Genomic DNA, 23,597 nt, shown 5'->3' on the forward strand with positions numbered 1-23,597 from the left:
TAACTCCTAACATTCATAACACAGTCTTCCAAAGAGTTATAGACATGGTTAACTTTAAACAGAGAAATAATACCAGCAGATTCATTATTGGTTTTCCCCATAATTACAGCGAAGGAATTTACCTTTTTTAAAGTTAGCCATATGCACATATCTCAGCAGACCCACAATCAAAGAGCATGATAACTGATGGCAAGTAGAAGAATTGCTAGTGTAAGTAACTGTCTTGCACAGCTGTTGTATGTGTACAAGAATCACTCCAGTGTTATATGGGGTCACGGGAGACAGACTGGTATTTCAAAAGGGTGCAAGCTAATTTCAGTACACTGAGTTAGAGAAGGTTAAATTACCCTTCTCCTTAAATTATGTGACAGTTGTGTATGATGGTCCAATGAAACTATAGTTAATGTCTCAAACATCCAATAAAGATCTACGGTAAAGAAATGGTTTCTATGGAAATGCCAGGGCTGTGCAAATAATGGCAGGAAGAAGCGGTGAGAGGAGGGGGTACCACAGAGGTGGAATTGCACTTTTTTGGGGCTGAACTTCCCTATATTGAGTGACTCTATAAAGAGCCAATAGAGAAGCTGTTTTCATGATGCATGCATCAGGAAGAAAGGTCAGACAATGGTCATACCTGTAAGGAGGGAGGACTACCTCCCCAATGACCCCCAAGCCCACTGACCCATTTCCAGAAGAACCTGAAGGTATAAAATACACATGCACCAAAACAAGGAGAATTCAAGAAGCATAGACTGTGCATGGTGTGTATAAATGATGATTTGTATAAATTTCCTGTCTTTACAGTAGAAGCTACCACCCTGCCCCACCCTTCCCAAATGATGGAAATGTGTAAAAGTGTTAACCCTGCTTTTTCTTGCTATCCCTCTTTTTTTTTTTTTTTCAGTTAATCTCAGAGCTGTAGTATATACAGCTATACTGATTCAACAGAAGATGTTGAGAATAGTTCTTTTCATCTTTACAAAAGATCAACCTCATACTGCAGAAGAATGGAAGCTGTGAATATGAATCCCTTTTTGTCAGAGGTCAGAACCAAAACCAGGTCCTGTATTTGAGCTTAGGATACAACCCACTAGATAGTTTCATTAAAATATTCTCATGCTCTTTTTTAAAAGATGAGAAAAGAAAGCAGAAGCCAATACAGCACTCTGAAGAAGTTAATTGTGTTAGGCACAGCTTTTTTGAACCAAGCTACTTACACGAAAGTGAATGTTTTCTTAACACCTGGTATTTGTAACACATTATCTCAGAGTGAACCAGGCTGTTAATTTGCCTTAGAAGTACCATTTATAATGGATTAAAAATAATAAGAATCCCTGTCCCTTCCACCAGGGGTTTCCCCATCCAAACAACCAGTTTGGCATTCATCACAACTGCAAAGCACAAAAAAATGCTAGAATCAAAAACAAATAGACTGGTCTCAATCCATGCATGGCAAGGAAAGTCTCCTCAGACAGTAATTACAACTCTACCTTTAAGTATAGAAAAATACACAAAAGAAATCTGAAAGTTTGATGGACTGGTTGGAACTGGGGCAAGCCCAAATTCAGTGCCTTATTAACTATATGAAATTAACTCCATATTTAAAGAGATTTTTTTTAAAAGAGATTTTTTCTCTACTAACCACTGTTTGTGCAGTACTCAGTTCTCAGTTTGTTGCTATGTTGTTGACTAGATTAGATAGCTTGTTCTCGTGGCATGCTTTAAATATTTCTGTTAGCAAAAACATAAAGTTTAGCATCACTGCAGTGGGGAAAGGATGCTTTGAGGGTATGTAGAAAATATTTGGGTTTAGAGGAATAAATTACACACTTCCAAGAGCTTTCATTCTTTTGATAACACTGAATTTCAGCTTTTCAGAAGAGATGCGATTTATAGAAAAATTCCTATTTCCATTTCCCTCAGATAGAACTGTTAACATTATACAAGTGTTAACATTACTGGCATAAAACATCCTAAATACATTATTCTCTCTTCCTCCCCTCCTCACAATGATCATTTGCTTACAAGAGAGTACAAGAAAGCAGCAGCCACAGATGTTTGTCCTCCACGCTTATTTCTGCTTTCCCCACATGTGCCTGCCTTGCACCTCTGGGTCCTTTGTCATCCAAATTAAGCCATGTGTTCATCTCCCCAGTCTCTCTTCAAGAAACTATGTCAAGCTTTTCTAACTAAAATAATCGAAAAGTAAAATAGTCTTAGGAAAAAAGTAATGGGACTGCATCACTCAAGTTATGAAATTTGCTTCTGTTTCTTAAACTTCTCAATTTTATTACAGATGGAAGCTTCAGAAGCCCAGAAATATTGAACATGAAAGTCCAACTCTATTGTGATCACCTTCAGATATTTTTCAGTGTAAACGAAAGAAAAATATTTCCTTCTCTAAGGCTTTCCCCTCTTATTCCTATAAGAGAATATAATTGAGAAATGTTGAGAGGACATTGATCAGTCACCAAGAATGAGATTATATATTGAAAACATTCTGAACAAGAGATACTTATTTCAGGGGTTTTTTTAAAACAGGGGAAAAAAAAAAATTTTTTTTTTTTTTTTTTTCTAAATGAGGTCTGCTTTTCACCTCATATTAAATGGTTTTTGTGTTCCAAAACAGAACAGGTTCTAGACCTAAACCTTACCAAAATTTGGGATTCAGTCATAGTTCCAAGAATTTCTTTGCTTTTCATGTACATCAAAGTTTCCTTTTCCTGATGTGCTCACACATATGAAAGTTAAATTCCCCCTATATTTTTTCATCTTTTTTTTAAGGGAATGAAATTCTTTTCTATCACTCCACAAAAATAAATACTACCATCCTTGTTCTTCATGGGTACTCTACATAAGAGAAACAATGATTAACAGTTTAAAAAGTCAATCATAACCAGCTACTTGTGAAATCACATGAAAATATTGACTACAGAATAACTCTTACATTCTAGCTTTGAGTGTAAAGCACTGGTTTTGGAAACAATATCACAATATCTCTTATGAAAAAGATATTCAAAAGTTTTAATAGGAAAAGGCATTTTAGGTCACCGCTATCTTACAATGTTAGAAAACAAAGAAGCAGAACCTTACTTTCTTTTTGGGGAGTCTTGGCATTTTACTGAGCTTTTCGGAAGCCTACTATTTCAGCGTGTGCTTGCATGGTTCAGAGAAGATCTCACTGATCCTGCTAGCACTTGGGGGAAAATAATTTTACCTCTTGATGTAAATAGCCTTCATGCAGAAAAAAAAACAATTTGTCTAGTGGTTTTCAGTAAAAGTTTTAAAATCAGGTGCACAGCCAGCCTACACAACTCCATGCTGAAAGACAGGTCAGTTCAGGAGTTAGCCCTTTCAAAAGGGAAAGGTTTTCTGCCCTCCATATCTTTTTTTCTGGGGTGTCCTACGGAAGACATACAACAGAGGATGCCTTGTCAATTTCCATGCTGTAAACAGCTGCAGGACATATTCACAAAATATGTAACAGTACAGTACATGTTTGAGCTCATCACATGTTTTCAGAAACTCCACCAATTGAACTTTATATTTTGAACAACTCGTCTCCTTACAAAGTGGCTTCCCTGGGGAAATACCCAGCAGACCACATACAGGCAATTTCCCACCTAAAGGATGTGGCAGAGAATCTATTCCCCTCTATAGTAATCTATTATTCTCCATGGATATGCATGAAAGATGGGAAAAGAAAGGGGACTATGACCTCGTAGCAAAAGATTACCAAATAACTACATGTGGCATGAGAGCACTGCTTTTTAGGTTGTTTGTTTCTGACACAATAATGACCTCTTACACATTCCAAATCAGTACTGTTTACCAACTAAGGTAGTGAGGAGACCCTAAATTGCCAGTATGAGATTATGTGGCTGCAGGGGGCCTAATTCTTCCAATGACCTAGCTCATGGCTGAGACTTGTCCATGTAGGGCTCATGACCACCTTTCTGGAAGGGTTTATCATTTTTTCCTCTAGATCCAGAGATTCATTTTGGTTATTCATTTAAGTGACAGAGGGAGAGACTTTTGAGCTCTACCCTAGTTGATAAAGCTTTCTCATGTAATGAGTTACATTTTAGGAAGTAACACACTGTTACTAAAGAAATTCTGCCCATAAGGACACATAAGAAATACAGGCATAAACATTTAGTGGTGATGCCTTTTTTTTTGTTCTGAAAAAAGTGAAAAGACAGACAGAAATGAAAAAAAAAAAAAAAAAAAAAAAAGAGCCAGACATGTTAAGGGAAGGTGCTTTCCACTAGTAGACAAGAACCTTTCCTCACCTTTTATTATGCCTGCAGAAAAATGACATAACTAAACATAAGTGGGGTTACATTTTTCTTCTGCTTTATGTCCCATTCCTTTGATTCACATGTTAATTTCATCAAAAGAGGTCACTAGTGAGAGGTGGCATCAGCCATCAAAATTTTGGCAGGATGACAGTCAATTTTGTCACCTCCTCCAGCCCACCCATCACATTATGGCATGATGATAGTATCACACTCAAAGCTAGCCAGAATCTGATGAAGGCTCCAGAAAATGAGTCTTTAGGATATGGCTCCTACCTTAAGTAATTTTATACAGAGGAATGTGAAAAGGAATAGGAAATATCAGCACCCTGTCTTTTCCAGCCTATTGCCACAGAAGTGCTCCCATCTGTTTTTTCTTGCAAGCTGAACAAATCCTGTTAATTGGATTTGACATATAAAACTGAATTTGAAAGGAAAAAATATAGTCTGCACTCCTTGGAGACCAAAACAATCAAGACTATTGTGTATTTCCAGATTTCTCCAGACCATAAGACCTATTGCTGCCTCAAAAGTAGGATGCAGAGGCTGATTCTGGTACATTTGTGCCAGTATATGAACGGTAACATAAGAAAATTCACTTATGAATCAGTGCAAAATTAGCTATATTGAAACAGCAAAGAAACATCTTTTAAGTAATCTTTGTTATTTTTAAAGATACCTCACTGACTGCTACACTTACTATGCAGACATCTGGCCATAACTGTAATATTACAATTAAAAAGGTATATTTCCATTAAAAACATGAATTAATTTTCTTTATTAAGGCATAGTCAGTTAAGTGATAGCATCCCCTGAGTTTAAAAATTAAATCAATGAGTAGATATGAAAAATCTGAGCTCCATACTATTTTTTCCTGAGGAAAAAAAAGTCTTTTAACAAAGTTGTCAAAATTAAGGAAGACAGATAATTTATGGCTATGATTTTTGTTAATCCACAAAAATAGGCAAAATTATCAAATCTTACACTGTACAGAGGAAACATTGCAAGTGCTAGATTCAGTCTCTGACTACTACTACAGAGCTCTAAAGATGTACTACTCTTAGCTGTCAAGATCCTTTAATCATGGAGAGAAACTGGAAAGAGATACCCATGAAAAACACCTGCACATTACATTTTGCATCATGGGAAGATCTGAATAGAAGTTAAACTCAGGCTTTGATCTTTTTTAACATGCTACACGTGATTTAATACAAAAATAAAACCTTCAGATGATATCTATTGACCTGTACTTTCAAACAAATGGAGCAACTGACACTGCTTGTTGAGGAATGAAAAGCAGTTCTTGGAAATCACTATATGCCTATTAAATACACTGGTAGTTAAATCTGGGCTCACAGGGCTTTCAAACATCTCATAACAAGTACCAGAAAAAAAACCCAAACCATCCAAAAAACCAAACCCCTCCAAGAACAGTCCTGAAGAAAGGAATCTCTTTTCAGTAGCAACTGTCCTAATTACACAGAAGTCTTCATGATTTCTTTCGTATATTCTTATGATTTAAGAAGTACTGCACCCTTTAATGCAGCTTCAAATAGGTTGGTGGAAAAAAAGTCCTGACAATTGTTTTAATAGTGATTACAAATCAAGTGAACATGCAGCATTTAAATTACCTCAGTTTCTGAGATACCTGCTATGTTTTATGGAGAATAATCTCTTGAACAAGTTTAGAACATAAAATCCAGTCTGTGAGTGCCTTGTTTCAAATTTATTTTTGGATTAAAAAAGAAAAAAACACTCAAAAATATATTATCAAAAGTTTGGAAAGCTGATGTATATGGAAAATTTTTAAATGAAGGAGCAACATTTCCTTGAAGGAAAAAAATAGGAAAGGGAGTACATCATTAACAAATAAGTAATAGGATGTACTCCACCTGTATGTACAGAATGTATGAGACAGGCTTGGAATTCCTGTACCCTCTAAGGTTTACCATAGATACAGCATATAGCACGCACTAGTCAAAGCCAGCATAGCTAAGAAGCTAATTGGATACAGACTATCTGCTTGGCTGCTGCACTCTTAATCTTCTTACTTAACAGCGCATCATGATATTCAGTTAACTGAAGTGCTTTTAGCATGTTTATAGCCTGATAAAAGTAACTAAATAGCCATAGAGCATAGAAGAGAAATGAAATACTGAAGCAGATTAGTCAATTTACCGGGGCAGGAGGTGAAAATGTACTTCCAATTGGTATCAAAATAGTAGATTTGTTGTGGTCTGCTTATTATCTACAAAATCACATCATATGAAGGAATTTCAAACATTTAATTAATCACAGACTAAACCAATATAACATTCATTAGCTGTAGATGTCAATAGTTACTAACAGATTCCCAACGGCCCTTAATGTTTATTACATTCCTTTTGCATGCCTTTTAACTATAAATTAAAATCAGCATAAACACTACAATAAAAAATAACCACCATGATTTTGTTTGGCATTTTTTAAAAGACGAATGTGCATAATTTTGCAGAAATTCTTAAGAGATGAATTTTGCTTTAATAAATGCTATTTTCATTGTATTATGCTTTATGTACAACATTATAATTTTTAATAAACGAGAAACAAAATTGCCATTTCTAAAAATATTTTTTAAATTAATAATTTCTTTTTTATAATGAGAAAACAGTTCTCAAAAAGTCTGTTTGCAGGTATAGTTTGTATGTGGCAATTGATTAAAGTTTCCTGCATTAGTCAATTTAATCCACTAAAATTTCACATAGTAAAAGAAAAACTAACTTTTTTCCAGGATTTCTTCAGAGATTCTTCTGTTATGAGCTGATATAAAACTAACATGGAGGCAGAATTTCATATCCAAAAGAAAAGAAGCCACCTATTGTCCAGAACTGCATAAATATGAAAATAGTTTAAATATTAATTTTTAATTTAGTCATTCAGACATTAAGCTTAAACACAGACTGAAACATTAGCAAGAATTTTATTGCTTTTAAAGTAACCAGAAAACAGACTTTAATAAAAAGGGAGATTCCAGGCTCTTGCTGAAACCTAACAACCATGAAGTCATGTGTGTAGAGGGGTTCCCAGTTAAAAGACTAAGGTCCAGGCAATTATTATAAGGTCTGCCTCATAAGTGTTGATGTAAGAAAAAGGCTTGCAAACTAATGGGATAATTGGTTCATTCTTACAGTTAGTACTACGGTAGACAAAGGATTAGAAACCACTCTTTCCAGACAACAGAAGCCCCAAGGAGGCAGCCATGGGGACATTTTCAATACTTCAATATAATTCCTAAATATGTCATTATGGAAATAAAGGAGTATGTTTCTGCATTTCTTTATGCCTTGATAGCCAGCATAAATCAATTATAATATGTTAGCTCAAATTCAGAGTTTAAAGTGCAGTCATAGCATTGTAATAAATAAAGTGGAATTAAAGACAAGAAGAGTCAATTAAATTGTAAAGATCATTGTTAACAGGAGCTGAATTATTATGACACTAGAGTATTTTGAAATTAAGCTTTAACTATAAACTAAACCATGCTTGATTTTATAGAGATTTATATAGGATGACCCAAAGCCTATAGAATCTCAAAATTATGTCCTAGCTATAAACTCCATAAAAATTTATATTTTACCAATTTCTTGGACATTCACCTAAAACCTAATCTTATCAATATTGTAGCTAAGACCCTGCATAAAATGTATTGTCTGTAAATACATTGGAAAATGAAAGATTAAATTATTCCCATGTTTTAAAATCAGAAGGGTGGAATAAAACTGGGTATAAACTTGCTTAAACAAACCCCGACAGAAGACCTTTTAATGTCATACTCTCAAAAAATAATAATAAAATAAAAAATTTAAAAAGTTCAGGATTGCAAAGAAATGAAATCTCTTAAAATCTCATGTAGTCTACTGGGTAGCTGGTGGTTATTGGTCAATCAATCTTTTTCATTTTCTGGTTAAACTACAGGTGTCTTAGGACTTAAAACTTAATTTCTAAATATAAACTAAATTCTTACTATCCAATACATAGAAGATTAGACACCGATTTAGTCTAACCAGAAAGTGTTCACTGTCCTCTGAATTTGTGCATGAAAAATTGATGTATAATAGTGTAAGCATCAAGACTAGAAATAACATCGTCTACAACACAAAAGTACTAACGGTGAGAAAAAGCCATAACTGAAACAGACTGTGCAAGGAATTTCTTTAAGGCATTAATCAGACCTAAACCTGATTAAGTATCTAATTGGCTTGATTACTGATGGCAAGAAAACATATGCTATGTGCCTGTTCATGTTAAAAGAGTTGTAGAGGCTTCAGGGGAGTTGAATGGGCAAGATGTTTCAAAAAGTAAAAGCAGTATTTTCTAGAGCAAAATTATCACCTGAGGAATCAGATTGCAAGAATGAAGGTGTCTCTCCACCACCCAAGGCATCTAAAGGCCAGGTATAGTTTTTATTGTTTAGTATAGACTCAGTAATAATTACATTTTGTTTAGAAAGTATTTAAGTAAGTAAATACCAGAACTTAAACATACTGTGCACAGTATCAATCTTTATTTAATAAAATCAAACAAATACCTTTATTCCCCTCTTTCCTCCTGCCTTTTCTTTATGAAGAAATCATAGATTTCCTTCTTTTGTAAATTGCTTTCCAAATAGGGCTAACCTGAAATAGTACAAGCTTATTAGAGGTCTTGATCAACATTGCAAACAGAGAATAAGAAGTACTGGGATGGCTGCTTTTGATGTGCTGATGTATTCCTCTTCATCTTCTTCCCTGCTGGCAGAAAATGTCAGTATGTCCTTTCTGAATACTGGAATGATGTACAAGAATGTATCAGCCTCCTTTCTGATAATTAGTGGAATGACAAAGTAATTTAGTAGCTTTTTTAAGAAGGGGTGGGGGGGGGTGGGGGGGGAAGAATTGGTTTTACTAATATAACTCCTGTTTGAAAAATACAGTAAATCGAATTAGTCTACAGTCTGTATTTTTTTAGTAGTTCTTTACTGTAAAAGTTAACTCATTCTTTTCATTTTAATTAAAGGAATACCTTAAAATGAGACAGAAGAATAGATACTCCTCCACTTGTTACCTTTGAGTTCTTATCTTTTCCCAGTAATGTCCTAGAGAGTGTTTTACTTTTTTTCAGTGTCTTCTAACACATTCACAACAGTGGAGCATTTACAAAGGCTCTGACTTAACTTCTGGGAGCCTTGATTTACATGTACAAGAGTTCCATAAATGTTACAGTTTTAAGTAAAACTAATAGAACTATAAATGTTTGTAAGACTGAATAATTTCCTAGAACTGATGTTTTTCTGAAGTTCATAGGTTTGTACAACCACAAGAAAAGGTGCAGTTTAATTCAACCCAACTACAACTCAAATATAATTTTTCATTATTATAAACATGCAAAAAAAATTTTGATGAAGAGGCATATCCATACTGTCATCCACAAAAACTGTCAAAAAAGTCTAGGTTCAACAAAGAAGAAAAAACCTGAATCTCAACAGCTGACTTCCATGCAGCCTGATACCTCATTTGGCAAACTGCCCTAGGAAAAACATACATTTAGATTTCCCTGAAGACATAGATTACTCTTTTAACCAAAATAATGCCATACAGCAGCGCAACATACAGATCCTACTATTCCCACCATAAGTCTCTACTATTATAGATACTGTTAAGGTGGATGCAGATGAATGGGTCGAGGAGTAAGACACTTTCTGCATGCAAAGAGATATCATCTAAAGAGAAAAGAAATGTACATAGTATCTGGGAACTGTAAAGCACTATTTTCACATTAATATTCTCATGCTATTAGGAGGAAACCTGAAACAAAAACAACTTTTACAAAAACCAATCTGCAATTAACTATAGTATGCACAGTGATTGTTTGGGCTTTTAATTTTCATTTATATATTTTTAAAATATCTTTATATATATATATATGTATACTAGAACTTTAGTGTTCTGAATAAAAGCAGATGGGAAAAAATAAATACTTTCATAGAAAAAGACAAACTCCAAATTAATTCCAGAAACTCAAAAAAAAAAAAAAAAAAAGAGAACATCATTCAGTTTGGAGAGTGAGAGGAGAAAAAAAAAAGTGCATCAGGATCTGAAATTTCCTAAAGTCAAATAATTTACCATATGCTTAAGCTCTCTAATATCTTTCTCTATTAATCAGCATGATAAACACCAGGCAAATTCATTCTATCTAGGATAAAAAATGCTCATGGGTTTAATTAGCTCTATGCTGCTAGAGTGTTCAGTGAACACCGAAAACTCCCCATACACTTCTCACATCCTCCTCCAAGGTCTTCTATGTCGAAGCCAAGATAAACCAAGGTACAGGTATATGAGGACTTTGTTCATGGATCTAAGCCAGTAAGTGTGGGAGGAAGTTAATTTTTTTGCAGTGAAAGTTGATACTGTCTCTAAATTTTGTAAAGATAGATCTGTCACTGTGGTGAGGTAGCTCAAAACATGCAAGGTCTATTAGCCCAGCAGAAGGTTTCGGCAGAAGAATGACTAGTTCAGAGATGCAGACAGGCTTTTGGGTGGTAACACTGAACAAGTCAGCCTTGACGACATAAAGAAGGCTGTGGGAACATGCACCAACAGAACTCCAGGCTAAGTAACTGGGTTTGCACAGCAGAGGTGAAGACATCAGTTTTTTATTTCAGCATCCAAGGCCTTTTGTGAACCTATCTGAAAAGCCTTGTCCAAGAACACACAGAGAACACTCAGGAACAAAGCTCAGTTTTGTCAACCTGGTTAATCAAATTCCTAGGAGAATGTTGCAGACATCAAACCATCCTTACAATTATCAACAGTGAGCATCTACAGTTTGTAATCCTGTTTATTTTTTTAAGGGTGAAAATAAAAAACCAGATGAACGACAGAAAGCAGAGGCCAATAAGAAAGCAGAACCCACAACAAACCAACAAGGTCAGTAACAAGCTATTTGAGTGTTCAAAGATTATCTGGACAAAATATACGTACACTATATAGGGCTGTAAATTGTTCTTCCAAATGCTCTGCCAGGTGATGATCTTTTTTATTATTATTATTATTATTTGTGGAAGAAATTAAGAACTCTGAATTCCCACTGACCCCAAACCAATGATTTATTACAGAAATACAAGCACTATCCTACAATAATAAAAAGCAACAGACTTTCAAGCACACCATCCCTTCATGAACTTGTCCACTTTAATCGGCTAGTCTAACAAAATCTATTTCCCTTTACTGTAAGTTGACTTCTTAGAAACCTTACGTCAAAATAAAGGAATTTAGTAGCTTAAGAAAGAAAACTGAGCTTTTAATGTGTCTTTTGGGTATACTTCTCATATGTGTTAAAAAAACTACAAAGATGAGACAGATTTTAAACTGACATTCAAATTTTCCATCGAACAGTCATTCAAAACTTTTTCAAAAAAAAGCATGCAAACAATTTTAAAAAAGCAATGCCATTAAAAATTATTTGTCATCACCATTCAGAAGACATCCAGGACTTGAACAGAGGAACACGGAGCTCAGGACAGTAATACAAAGTAATTATTTGCCTAAGCAGCTGGTTGCTGAAAACAGCGGCAGCTGGCCATGGCTATACTGCACCCGTCCTCCCCCACCTCCCAACAGCCAAGCCTAGTTTGCTTACAGCAGAGCCAGAAGGAATGCTGCAGCAACTACCAAAATAAAGGCTCAGGATGGGGAAGCAACTGCTACTGGGCTATATCCCCTCTTCCCTCTCTCACACCATCAATGGCACAGCCATTTCCCTTTCCATCCTCCAGTACTGGAGAAAAACATGCTATTCCTTTAGAAAAAAAAAAAAAAAAAAAAGGTTCATTTGTTCATTTCACAGGAGAAACGAAGCAAAGGCTGAGGAACCTCCAGCTTTCTGTGATAAAGATGATTTGAGAAGGGAGGAGCAACTGGAAAAAGACTACAAGGGAACTTGTATAATCCTTACTTGTGCTTTGTGTTATTGTAGCAAGTATCACAATTCCTTTCCTCATATAATGAAAATTTAAACAAAGACCATTAATGCAATTATCTTGTTATAAAATGGCTACTGTATATAAATCAAGGTAAAACAAAATCTGATATGAATTAACTGTAGCAATAAGCCAACAATGGAAAAAATCAAATCTAATTTTTCATGGCGCTTTAGAAACATTAAATCACAGATGCCATCCCACAACAGAATGAAGTATCATTATAGCAAAATTTTTTGTTTCTATCCAATATCTGATATCATTTTACAGATTAATGTAATTAATGAATCTATATTTTGGGATACTACACTATTTTTTCCCCCCTTCTAAGATATAAAATAAGTGGTGCCATAGAAGCATCTACCTCATCAATTACTTTGGGGAAATCTAACATAGGCTCCACATTTGTTTGGGTTTTTTAAATCCATAGTTTTCTGGAAGTTTCCAGTCTCACTTTCAAACAGTCACAAGACGATTTCTTCTTTTGCATATGGGTATTAATGAGTTAGACAGACAATAGCTATACAAACCAGAGGACTTACACAGGCACCACACCTAAGGAGAAGCTTACGAATTCCAGTACCTTGTATATAAATCTTCACCATCTGAGCTGAATAAGGAATTCTATTATCTCTAGGCAGAAAAACGAGGCTGGTCTCAAGCAGCTCACAGGAAGGTCTAGATAAAGACATCTGCAAAACTTGGTGAACTTTGTATCAGACCTAAAATCATGTGGACATCTGATAGAAGAAGAAAATAAAAATATCTGTGGGTAAGCAAAGGACAAGGGACCAGAGAAAGCATTTTGTGGCGTATGCACAAATTTGGAGAGAATTATTAAAATCATAGGCAGGGCTCAACCAACACTAGTTAAGGGAGATCAGTTAAATGGAGAAGTTAAAACTAGTTAGAGAAAAGCCTTTCCAAGATCTCTCATTAGTTTCTCTGGTATAACCAGAACAAAATAGCCCAGTAAAGCCTCCAATCATAGTCCCATTTTGCAGCTCCTCTGTCCTGAAACACAAAACCATAGACTGAGTAGAGCTTATCTTCACCCCCTTTCTTCTCACATGGCCAAAGCCAGCCATTACCTTCTCAAGGCAACATGATGTTCCCAGCACAGATGATAACTCAGCAGCAGGCATGACTGGAGCTCGTTTGGTTAAAATGTGGCCACTTACATTACTCAGCAACACCTGGTACTTTTGGCTTCTTTGTTGGCTACTCACTGTCTCATCTCCACCTCCTCAGTTGCCCTTTCTCTCATTAGCTTGCTTTGTGATTAATTCTCTGTATCATTAGTTCAATCTCTAATTAATTCTCTGTGCTTAGTCAGTTTGTTCCATAATGGATTAATTTCTTAAGTTATTCTCTGCATTTATTTATGTACTTAAAAAAGTATGATTCACCCAATTACAAGTTCTCCATGATATTGAATCCAATTGCTATAGTTTCTTTGCATATTTATCACCTCCCATAAGTGACTGACTATACAAATGCCTCACTTGTTTTGCACATTGTTGTTCAGTAACTCTGTTGGTGGTTATGCTCTTTAGAAGGCCACATCCAGCCTCCACCTGCTAGCTGGTGACTGCATTGTCATGCTCTGTATCACAATTTCTTTTGTCCTCCTAGCAGATAGTTCCAGTACAATTCTTTGCAACTCATCCATTTTCTTTTCTTTCCTCTAAACACTCTCAACACCACATTTAAGTATTGCTCTTCTGAAGTTTGTCTTCATCTCCTTGTCACTTTTCCCTCACTAGAAACTGGCCTGTTTCCAATATTCTGGCTTTTGTTCTTCCTAATTCTACTAAAGCAACAAGTGTCTCAAAGATTTTTTTCCAGATTCATAGACATATTTATGAAACTTTTACTAAAGTCCATATTGACATTGCTTTGTTCTTAGTAGGACCTGAGTGACAAAGCTAACTAAAACTATCAGTTCTATACATGCTACAATTGCTCGTTTGGATCATAAAGTAGACAGAACCTTCCATCTGGGAGATTGCCATGTTACTTTTTAGTGATATTTATTATCTTCAGAGCCTAGATGCTTTGGAAAGAAGTACCCAGAGGACATATAAAAGGTTATATACCTGTCTGCAAATTAAATGCAAGTGCCTTTCTATAGCATATGAAATTTTGGTGCTTTTGACAGAGTCAGAAAATCTATATCCTAAGTGAGAATCCCAGACAGAGTAAACAAAGGAAAAAAAAAAAAAAAAAGAAAAAAAACCCCACACACTACCAAGAATTTTAATCAGCCTCTTTGAATATGTAGCACCTCAAAGGCAGGGCTGCTCAAAAGGAACTTCAGCCCACTCCAAACTCTCTCTCAGTGAGTACACTTCTGTTTAGGTACTTGAGGAACATACACTTTTTCACTAGATAACTAGATAAAGAAAAGCAGGACAAGCTGCAGATAGCAGCCACCTTTCATCTATTAGCCTAGCTGTTTTACTTCCACTCTTTCATGATAAGGGAGTTCAATCCCATATGTCTCACATTCCAGTAGAGTTCCCTAACTACCCACATAAAGTCTAGACTAGAGAGATATGGGGAAAAATTCTCTGGCTTTCCTAGTTGCTGGGCCATCATGGAGAAAAGAATGCAAAAGCCTGTGAAGTCTGAGAAGATAGACTACAATACAAAGCCTGGAACTAACCTAGAAGTTAATTGAAACACAAACCTTGTAGGAGGAATGAAGAAGTTTGATTTCAGTATGAATTTATATTACAACATTGTCACATCTTTAAAAAAGGAAAAAATAATTCTCACAACATGTATTTGACCCTATCACAAATAAACAAGGTCCAGAGCCAAGATTTCCACTTCTCAGAGGAAAGCTTTCGTCACTAGCTGCTATAGAAAAGGTTGCCACTCCCTCTTCCTGTAGATAGAAATAAAGCAAATATATTTATTGAGGGTACCAGAATCCTGTTGCTGTGATACCCTGAGTAATTTCTATTTAGGCACCAACTAACTCTGTGAGCACTTCAACGGAGTTATAAGCTCCTGAGAAGGGAGATTTGAATTAAATGTGAAATTTCGCATCTAAAACCTGGTTTTGGCCTGTTATGAACTGGACTCAAGCTGCTTTACAAAACCTGTCCCTTAGCACCTCAAAATCCAGGGTTAAATAACTATTTGTATTTCAAAAATACAAATCAAGTACAGCATTTGATATAATATGCTGCCGATCAATGAACCAAACTTGTCAATGCAAAGAGACTTTTAAATAATGATCTTATTCCTTGTCTTCTTATCCTTTATATTCTTCACTGGCCCTCAGTCAACAGGCAGCTATTATTCCCATAAAATGTATTTTTTAAAGATAACTAAGAACTTCAATATGTTTAATCAGTTTGCTTCCACTCCTGCTAATGTGAAGTCTTTTAATTCCTTGCAGATCTTCATTTTTCACATGAGTGACAAGGCTAAATGCTAGGAAAACAAACCCAGCTTCCTCATACAATCTTTCCTTCTTTACATGGAAAATAAACCTTTATAATACTTGTTAGCCACCGAAGTGAGGGTTAAGTTAAAATGGACCTACTTACCAATTGTTTTACTTCAACCCCACTGATTTCTGAACTGTTTTCCCCTGCACAGACCATTTGTTCAAAAAAAAATTTGCTTGGAAAGTCAGAGAGGTGTGTATTTTGTAATGCCAGAGCTGAAATTTCTTATCTCCTTTGTCCATAGGTTTCCTGTATGTTTATTTTTCTTGACATCTTCATGACCCTATAGCCATCTTTCAAATATTTATGGACATAGCTCAACGCTTCTGGGAGGCAAGGACAACCAAGCAAATGATTAATTATGTCAGAAGTATCCCAGGAAGTTTGTAGACCAGTTCTCTCATTCCCATTCTACTGCTTCAAATGCAAAGTCAGTCTTTATTCCTGCTATATTAGAGAACCTGTTCTCTATGTTATTTGGCAGGCAATAACATTTAAAAGCCTATTTGAGACTTCTAACCTATTTTGAAACTTTTAATAGTTTGCAAAAAGAGGAAATGACAAAAAGATCACTGGTTTTAAGTGCTTAAAATTACGTTTCTAAATTATATATGTCACTGAGATAGATAGCTAAAAACCAGATTACTCAAACATTAACCACTCTGCCTCTTACTAGCAGGCTCTACCCATGTCTTTACACAGTGTTTCCCATTTCACACAAGCTAGCTAACCTCAAGTATTTCCATGCACAGTTAAATTGCCAACATTGTCATTGGTATATTAACTAAAATAGTTTTATCATATGAGCAGAAGCAGTAAGCTACACAAGGTTTTCAGGCAACCATTAAATATACATATTCGACAGAACAAAGATAAAGTATTCCTTTATCTTTGTCATTTTCTCTCCCATGACATTCTTTTCTGTGTTTCTGCTAAATATTGAGAAACTAATCAAGACAGTTCAGGCTAATCAGATATTCAGTACTTTTTTCTTTACTGAAGGAATACAAAAGAGCAACATTAAATGTTGTTTGATTAAAAATTGCCAACACTGATCCTGGGAATAAGCCTCAGAAATGACTGTTAAGGTTTACAACTGTATTACATGAATAGCAAGTCAATTGACTATATTTAGTACAACACTATCACTGTGAGATAATATAGTATTTCTAAGTATCAATTTATTTTAAAATGCCTGCAGTTTTGTAAAAGTCACTAAGAATTTAGTAGTAGAAGTATTTGACAACTTATTTAATTAACATAAAATACACACTGTACTAAGATGTTGTGATGGAAATACTGCTTCCACCAAAGAAAAATATAGAAGCAAGTCAACATTTTGTAAATGGTCTTGTAAAACAATATATTATGGATTCACAGTGAAGTGAGACTATGTCAGATAATGATCAAGATGTGCTAAAATATGCTTTTGTATAGCCAAAAGAAGCAGCCAGGGAACTCTTTGCTTTTTGTATGAAAACCATAAGTAACTGCTAGCCATTAAGAGTTCTACTTTCACATACGCCCAGCCAGTCCAGAAAGGGAGGGGAAGCAGAGATGAGATACAAGATAAGACTTGCTAGTACAAGGCAATGGAGCTGTCTAGGAATTCTGGTGAAGAGTCTTCCCTTTCTAAAGTATGGCAAAGCAAAAGCACTTTTTCTGTTCTGTGCTCAGGAATACACTTAAGTGCTGCTATCTAACTGCTGACATTTATTAATAGCTTTACCTCTAAAAACTTATCTTTTACTTGACATTTTCCTTCTCTTCATTTTTTTGCAATAAGGATAATACATTTGTGATGCTAAAGGCTAGTAATTATGGTTATGGAATGTGTACCTGGACATAACTGATCCAAGAAACCAGTCTACTGACTGAGAGATTTATGTATTACTTTCTGGAAGAAAGTTCCTTCAGATTGTCTGACTGCTCCAGAGGCACTCCTGATGTTGAATACCCAGTAAGGCTGGTGATCTCCACAACACAAAGTGATTTCTTTCCTGTTCCTAAGCCTCCTGTTGCTGTTTACATGGACAGAAGCAAGGATCAGATAGGAAAAAATAACCTGATTGATCAGACAACCTCTTCCCTTGCTCTGAACAGCAGACTGGGAGCTCACCACTTCCATGTTGACCTGCGGAGGGAATAAAAGGAAGGAGCTGTCCTAGCCAGTCTGGTGAGGTGGTAATTGCCTTTAGCAAATCTAGGGCTTTTGAAGAACACCAGAAACAGCAGAAATAGGACTGGGAAGTAGAATAAATGATGAATGAGTGTAAAATTGCAGACTTAATATGCCCTTCTGTTTGCTAATTGCATACTATGTTAGCAAATTATATTTTATGCTCTACTGGTGGAAGAATCATTACAAGATTCCTGGCTACTAGACAACACATCTCCGTGGATCCATGAGGTTTTAGACTCCTTTGCTGACATTGACTATTGCCAGAAGAGAAGTCGGCAACACCTCTGTGGGACTAAACCTATGACAGAGATTTTTGGATCCACCGATATTTATGTATGCTTAGGACTGAAGACTTTAGAAGAATCAAAATTATTCTGACAAGAACGACAATTCTGCAGTGCTGTGTCCTGACATTGACAAATCTGCCTATACCAACAGCTTCCTCTATGGAAAATGGTCCTTAGGACTAATGCCCACAGTTTTAGGACAGTGTCTACAGTGCTAAATTTTAGAAAAATGACAGTGGTGTTGGTCCTACATGAGCAGATTTAAACTAAAACTAACTTTGCTAGCTCTTCCAATGTTATGCTTAGCCTCACAATATTCTGCTTTTTGTGAAGCCTGAATTTGTTTTATGTGATTATTATAGTGTTTGAATAGAAACCCCAACATTCAGCCTTTTGAGTTCAGAAGAAAAAACCTTAAATTATCAATCAAAAAAGTTTAAAACCCATAGATAAGTACAAAGTATTCCCTTTTTTATTCTAGGCCAAAACCGGGATATAGTCTCCTAAAGGCTGTTCTGCAAGTGTGTATGTGGCAGGAGGAAATCAAATTATCTTTGAAAGACTGTCAAGGGCCTCTGTCCAAAATTGTGAAGTGAAAGCTGAAGATAAAACTGCTTTATGGAAACATGAACAAAGGCACTGAGTAGCCTCAGAAAAATTGGATATACTTCTCCAATATGCAGAAATCTTGTGGCTACTCTAACCTAATCCTGCAATACCGTTCCAATTTTGTTTCACCGGAAGTATGAAAATGGGGGAAAACAATTAGCAATGAACGTTTAATAATACTTACTTTCAGCTGGGAGCAGCATCAGCCTGACAAAGATAACACGGGTAAAAGATTGACAACCCACCGATAGCCTTTTTAATTGCTCTTTTGCCTTACCTAAATCTCTCCTGAAAGAACAAAAACCTGTGGAAAATGAGAAAAATATGAAAGATTAAGAGTGGGAAACAAATCAGTCTTATAATCTGCATCTTGTTCCTTGTTATCCTAGGCAGATCACTGGTATAAAAAGGTTTCAGTGAGCTTCTCAGTTTAACCACCTTATCTTTTTGAGTGATTCTATTAAGCAGTGTGCCCACAAAGCTATACTTCCACAACTGGTGCTTTTCCCTTCCATCTTAAAAGAGAACCAACCACACTTATCCCAAACCAATTATAAATTATATTATTCTTATGGGGAGGCCGAATGATCTAGAATAAATAAACACCAGTGGGCTGCATTCCTCAACTTCCACTACTAATTGCATTGGCAGCTTTAGCTACCTATGTTCCAATATAATGGGAATAGAAATAATTTAGAAAAACTCAAATCCTTTATTTTGTCAAGTATATGTGGATCTACCTGTTTTGAAAATTGCTTCAGCTGTTGGTGCCTGGGCACAATTCTGCCTCCTTTTTCTCAGTCGTGATTTCTTTATTATGACCAAAGTCATGTAAAGCATAAATGATTTCTTTGTTGTCCTGTAAGCCTTGCCATTCACCTGATGGATCATTATTTATTCTAGAAATCAGTTGTACTCTAGATGTTCCCTTAAATGACTACCACATTGTTCTTACAGGTATTCTTTGGGGCTGGTCTCATAAACCAGAGGGGTATGACCTAGATTTAAGCAGTGAAGAGCGACTAGGATTTTTTAAATGTGACTACAGACAGCCCTCACAATTTCACATAGAAAGAAACAACTAAAACTTGACACACAGATGGCAGCGGTGCTAGGCCATGATATCCTAATCCTAAAACAAATAAATCCTGTACTGGTCCTGGAGATTTATGAACTCTAAAAACTTGTGGAAGTTTGGAATTTTCATGAGATTACAATGTTTTCCATCATTCTGAGTCCAGTCAGCATTTAATGGTTGGTGTGGGTTCAGACCTCAGCCTGAATAGCTTGAGAGGTATTCTCTAGCAGGCTGAGAAGCCACTGCCCTTCTGCAATGGGACACTTATGTGCAAGCACTATATTTTTTTACTTTGTGGTCTTCCTTTCCCACACACATGTTGTCATTCCAGAGATGGATTGTCTTATTCAGGAACCTGTTACTCCAAATAGTGTGTCTACACTGACATTTTATTTCAGATGAAGAATGCCCTTCTGAAACAAATCTCCTGACTGTCACACAGTTTTTTTCACCAAAAAACGTCCAGGAATGCATGACTGAATTCCTTCAGAATAAAACTAAACCAGAAGAAGCACTCTGTGAGTCAACCTACTTTACCTGAGCTACTGACGGCCATTCACGTCAGAGGATCATAATAGACCCGATTTGAAATTCAGCTGCCTCAAACAGATATAGCTTGGATGCCAGACCTTCAGCACCATTTCACTGTTTTGATTGTTCCTATCATGTTGTATTCTCTGCTAGTATAGACATAACTAGGGACAATTACTATAACAAAGAAAATTCCCAAAGTGAGATAATTACAGAAATGTTGAGATTAGCTTCGCTGTCACTCTTGAGGACTCAGGGCAGGGAGAACTGGGAAACTATAAACCATGAATTCAGAAGAAAGCAGAAAAAACAGCGAGTGCTGAAATTTTTGGATCTTGTATCTTCTTTTCTACATCATGTCATGTTGACCACAAAACCACAGGAGGACTGTGTGCCAAGGAAAGCACAGTCAGTAGCATCATTTGTGGAGATCCCCTGGGGAAAGGGTTACATAAAATTTTAACAGGTTAAGGTTCAGTAGCAAGACCCACAAATTACTCAGTTATAAATAGGTTCAAAACCTCTTTATTTTCTGTAACTGCAGCTCCTCTGCAATTTTCTTACAGAGGATGTTTATGAAATTCCTAGGAGAAAAAAACTTTATTTCTCTATGAGAATGTATTCACTGTGCTAGAAGCCTGAACCCTTTTTAAAATTCCTCCTTCCTAAAAGAAAGTATTTTTGACTGGAACTCCTAGAAAAGCATTTTGAACTCCTAGAATCAAATGGTAAGAAACTCTTCAATTTTTTCTTGAAGCTTCCTGGGGACAGGAGCAGTCCTTTTTGGAGGCCTCATTTCCCTGAATGTGTGCTATTCTGTACCTTAAAAATTCCCTGGCAGATTCTTCAAATAAGATGAAACATTTCCTAATGTTATACATTCAACAGACTTTTCCTCATGATAGTACTGCAATACTAACTGCTGCAGAAAGGAAACAATAATCTGCATTTCCATTAAGTGGGCAAGATACTCTTACCAATTTAAGCCATAAATCCAATTGAATGTCTGAGTTTTAAATGGAATTCTTCAAAAAAAATCTTCCCAGTTTACAGGTGACAAATAATATAATCCTGCAGACTGTCTCTTCATTCTCAATAGTGCTACAATTCTCCAAGGGACTTTTTGAACATTAACCCTAAACTTGCTAAGTCAAAATCCAGTTGACCAAGACGTTGGGGAACATGGATTTCTTTGCCTTTTCTTCAGTTCCTTATCTGACTCTGGCTTGAGTATTTCTGGCATCCACAGATACCTCTTTCTAGGTTTTGTCTTAGATCCTATTTAAGAAATTAATTCCTGTAAAAGTAGCAAGGCTCATGCAGGGCATTTTTGCTTCTTAACCTAAACACTAAGAAAAAATACTAGAAATGCCCTGCTGGTCCTGTAATTAGTTGTCCAACGGATAAAAGTCTGAAACTCAGCTCAAGAAATATTGTGTCTGTTCTTAATAGCTACCTGAAAGAAAATATTATCCCAAATCTAAATAAATGGTAGTAGGAGGGTAGTTTGGTTTATCAAGTGCTGTAAACAAACTGACCCGCTGTCCTTCACTAAGTTTTGTTTCAATGCCATTTCAAGCAACCACCTTCCAGCTGAGCAGATTGTTTACAGTTGTAACTGCTTTTAGCCCTCTGAAATTAATAAAAACTCTCTAAACATGGAGATTAAGTATCAGAAAACTAATATTACACTATCTATCCAAAATACTTAAGGTTTTATTTTCTTTGAGCTGTCTTGAAATTAAAATAGAGCATACACAACAGGCTGCTGATTTATTTGCTGTGATGTCTTGCTGTCAAGCTTTTTCCTCTATAATCATATTACTTAAAGTATTTATGAAGGCTCAGTTTTTTCCTGCTTTATGCAAAGTGCCAGACTGATGAAAGCTTCCAAATTATTTTTCAGCATGAAAAATTAAAGATATAAGACTAATTGTAAAAATTAATTACATAAGGCCACTTAAATGGCAAGAGACCACCATTTGCATAGAGTTTGTTTTAAACTCTACAAACTTTCCACTTAAACTCCTTTTAAAAAGTTACTTGTAACAAAAAAAATGAAGAAATAGACTAGCCAAAGTTTTACATGCTCACATTCTTAATGATATATTTCAATCATCATTTACTCAGCAGCAAACTGAACTGTCATGGCAGATGAATCAACAGGAGGTTTAATGTAATTCAGACACTGGAATATAAATGTCATTAGCATTTCTATGCAAAAGCAAATAAGCTACTCTTCATAAAAATGTATTTCCTGTATTTCACAAGGCATTTCTGGACAGATCTATCTATCTGCCCTCTACACACAAAAATTATATCATACTGAATGAGGTTTTGTCACTTATAAATATAGGAGAGCTCTGTATTGACGATTGTTGACCTGGTTACAGATGCATGTAGTTTAAAACCCACAAATAAGTTATATATGTTAAAAGGTACACTCATCATGAACATGGTCTGTACAGCTGGCACTGAAACAGATTTATCAACAAATTATTCAAAGGTCAGATCCCAGAATCAGTGTCATGTAGTGCTTGTCCACTGAAGAAGTAATGGCATCCAAGGTATGATTCCTCAAAAGTTATTATCATAATTCTTAAAAAAAAGTTATATTCAAAAAAGAAAACCTTTTTTCTAGGTACAGTCCCAAGAAAATCACCTGAGCCTTCAAAAACTGAAAAATCAACGGAACCAGCTAAGAAAATTCAACAAGAACAACATTGGATCACTGATGGGAAAGAAGATGCTAAGTGAGTAAATCCAATTTAAAAAATTGAGGCTTTTCCCCTGACATCCTAATTTAACATTTCTGTATGCCATATTTCAGTTCTTTAAAAGTCCATTCTGTCCTGTAAGGCTCTAATCTTTTTAATATCTTTATTGGTGATCTAGACGAGGGGATCGAGTGCACCCTCAGTCAGTTTGCAGATGACACCAAGTTGGGTGGGAGTGTTGATCTGCTCGAGGGTAGGGAGGCTCTGCAGAGAGACCTGGACAGGCTGGAGCCATGGGCTGAGGCCAACTGGAGGAGTTTCCATAAGGCCAAATGCCGGGGGCTGCCCTTGGGCCACAACAACCCCCAGCAGCGCTACAGGCTTGGGGAGGAGTGGCTGGAGAGCTGCCAGTCAGAGAGGGACCTGGGGGGGTTG

The 23,597-nt window shown here is 36.0% G+C and overlaps 1 protein-coding gene across 1 annotated transcript in view; it reads left to right on the forward strand.

The window, feature by feature from the left end:
• The first annotated feature begins 8,563 nt into the window (after positions 1-8,563).
• CNGB3 (cyclic nucleotide gated channel subunit beta 3) overlaps positions 8,564-23,597 on the forward strand; it is a 68,855-nt gene continuing 53,821 nt past the window's right edge. The window contains exons 1-3 of the mRNA XM_074898764.1: positions 8,564-8,731; positions 11,167-11,242; positions 23,087-23,198. Coding sequence (XP_074754865.1) covers positions 8,615-8,731; positions 11,167-11,242; positions 23,087-23,198 — 305 coding nt within the window. The 5' untranslated portion in view covers positions 8,564-8,614. The remainder of the gene's footprint in view (positions 8,732-11,166; positions 11,243-23,086; positions 23,199-23,597) is intronic.

This window comes from Athene noctua, chromosome 2, assembly GCF_965140245.1.
Source record: "Athene noctua chromosome 2, bAthNoc1.hap1.1, whole genome shotgun sequence".
NCBI lineage: Eukaryota > Metazoa > Chordata > Aves > Strigiformes > Strigidae > Athene > Athene noctua.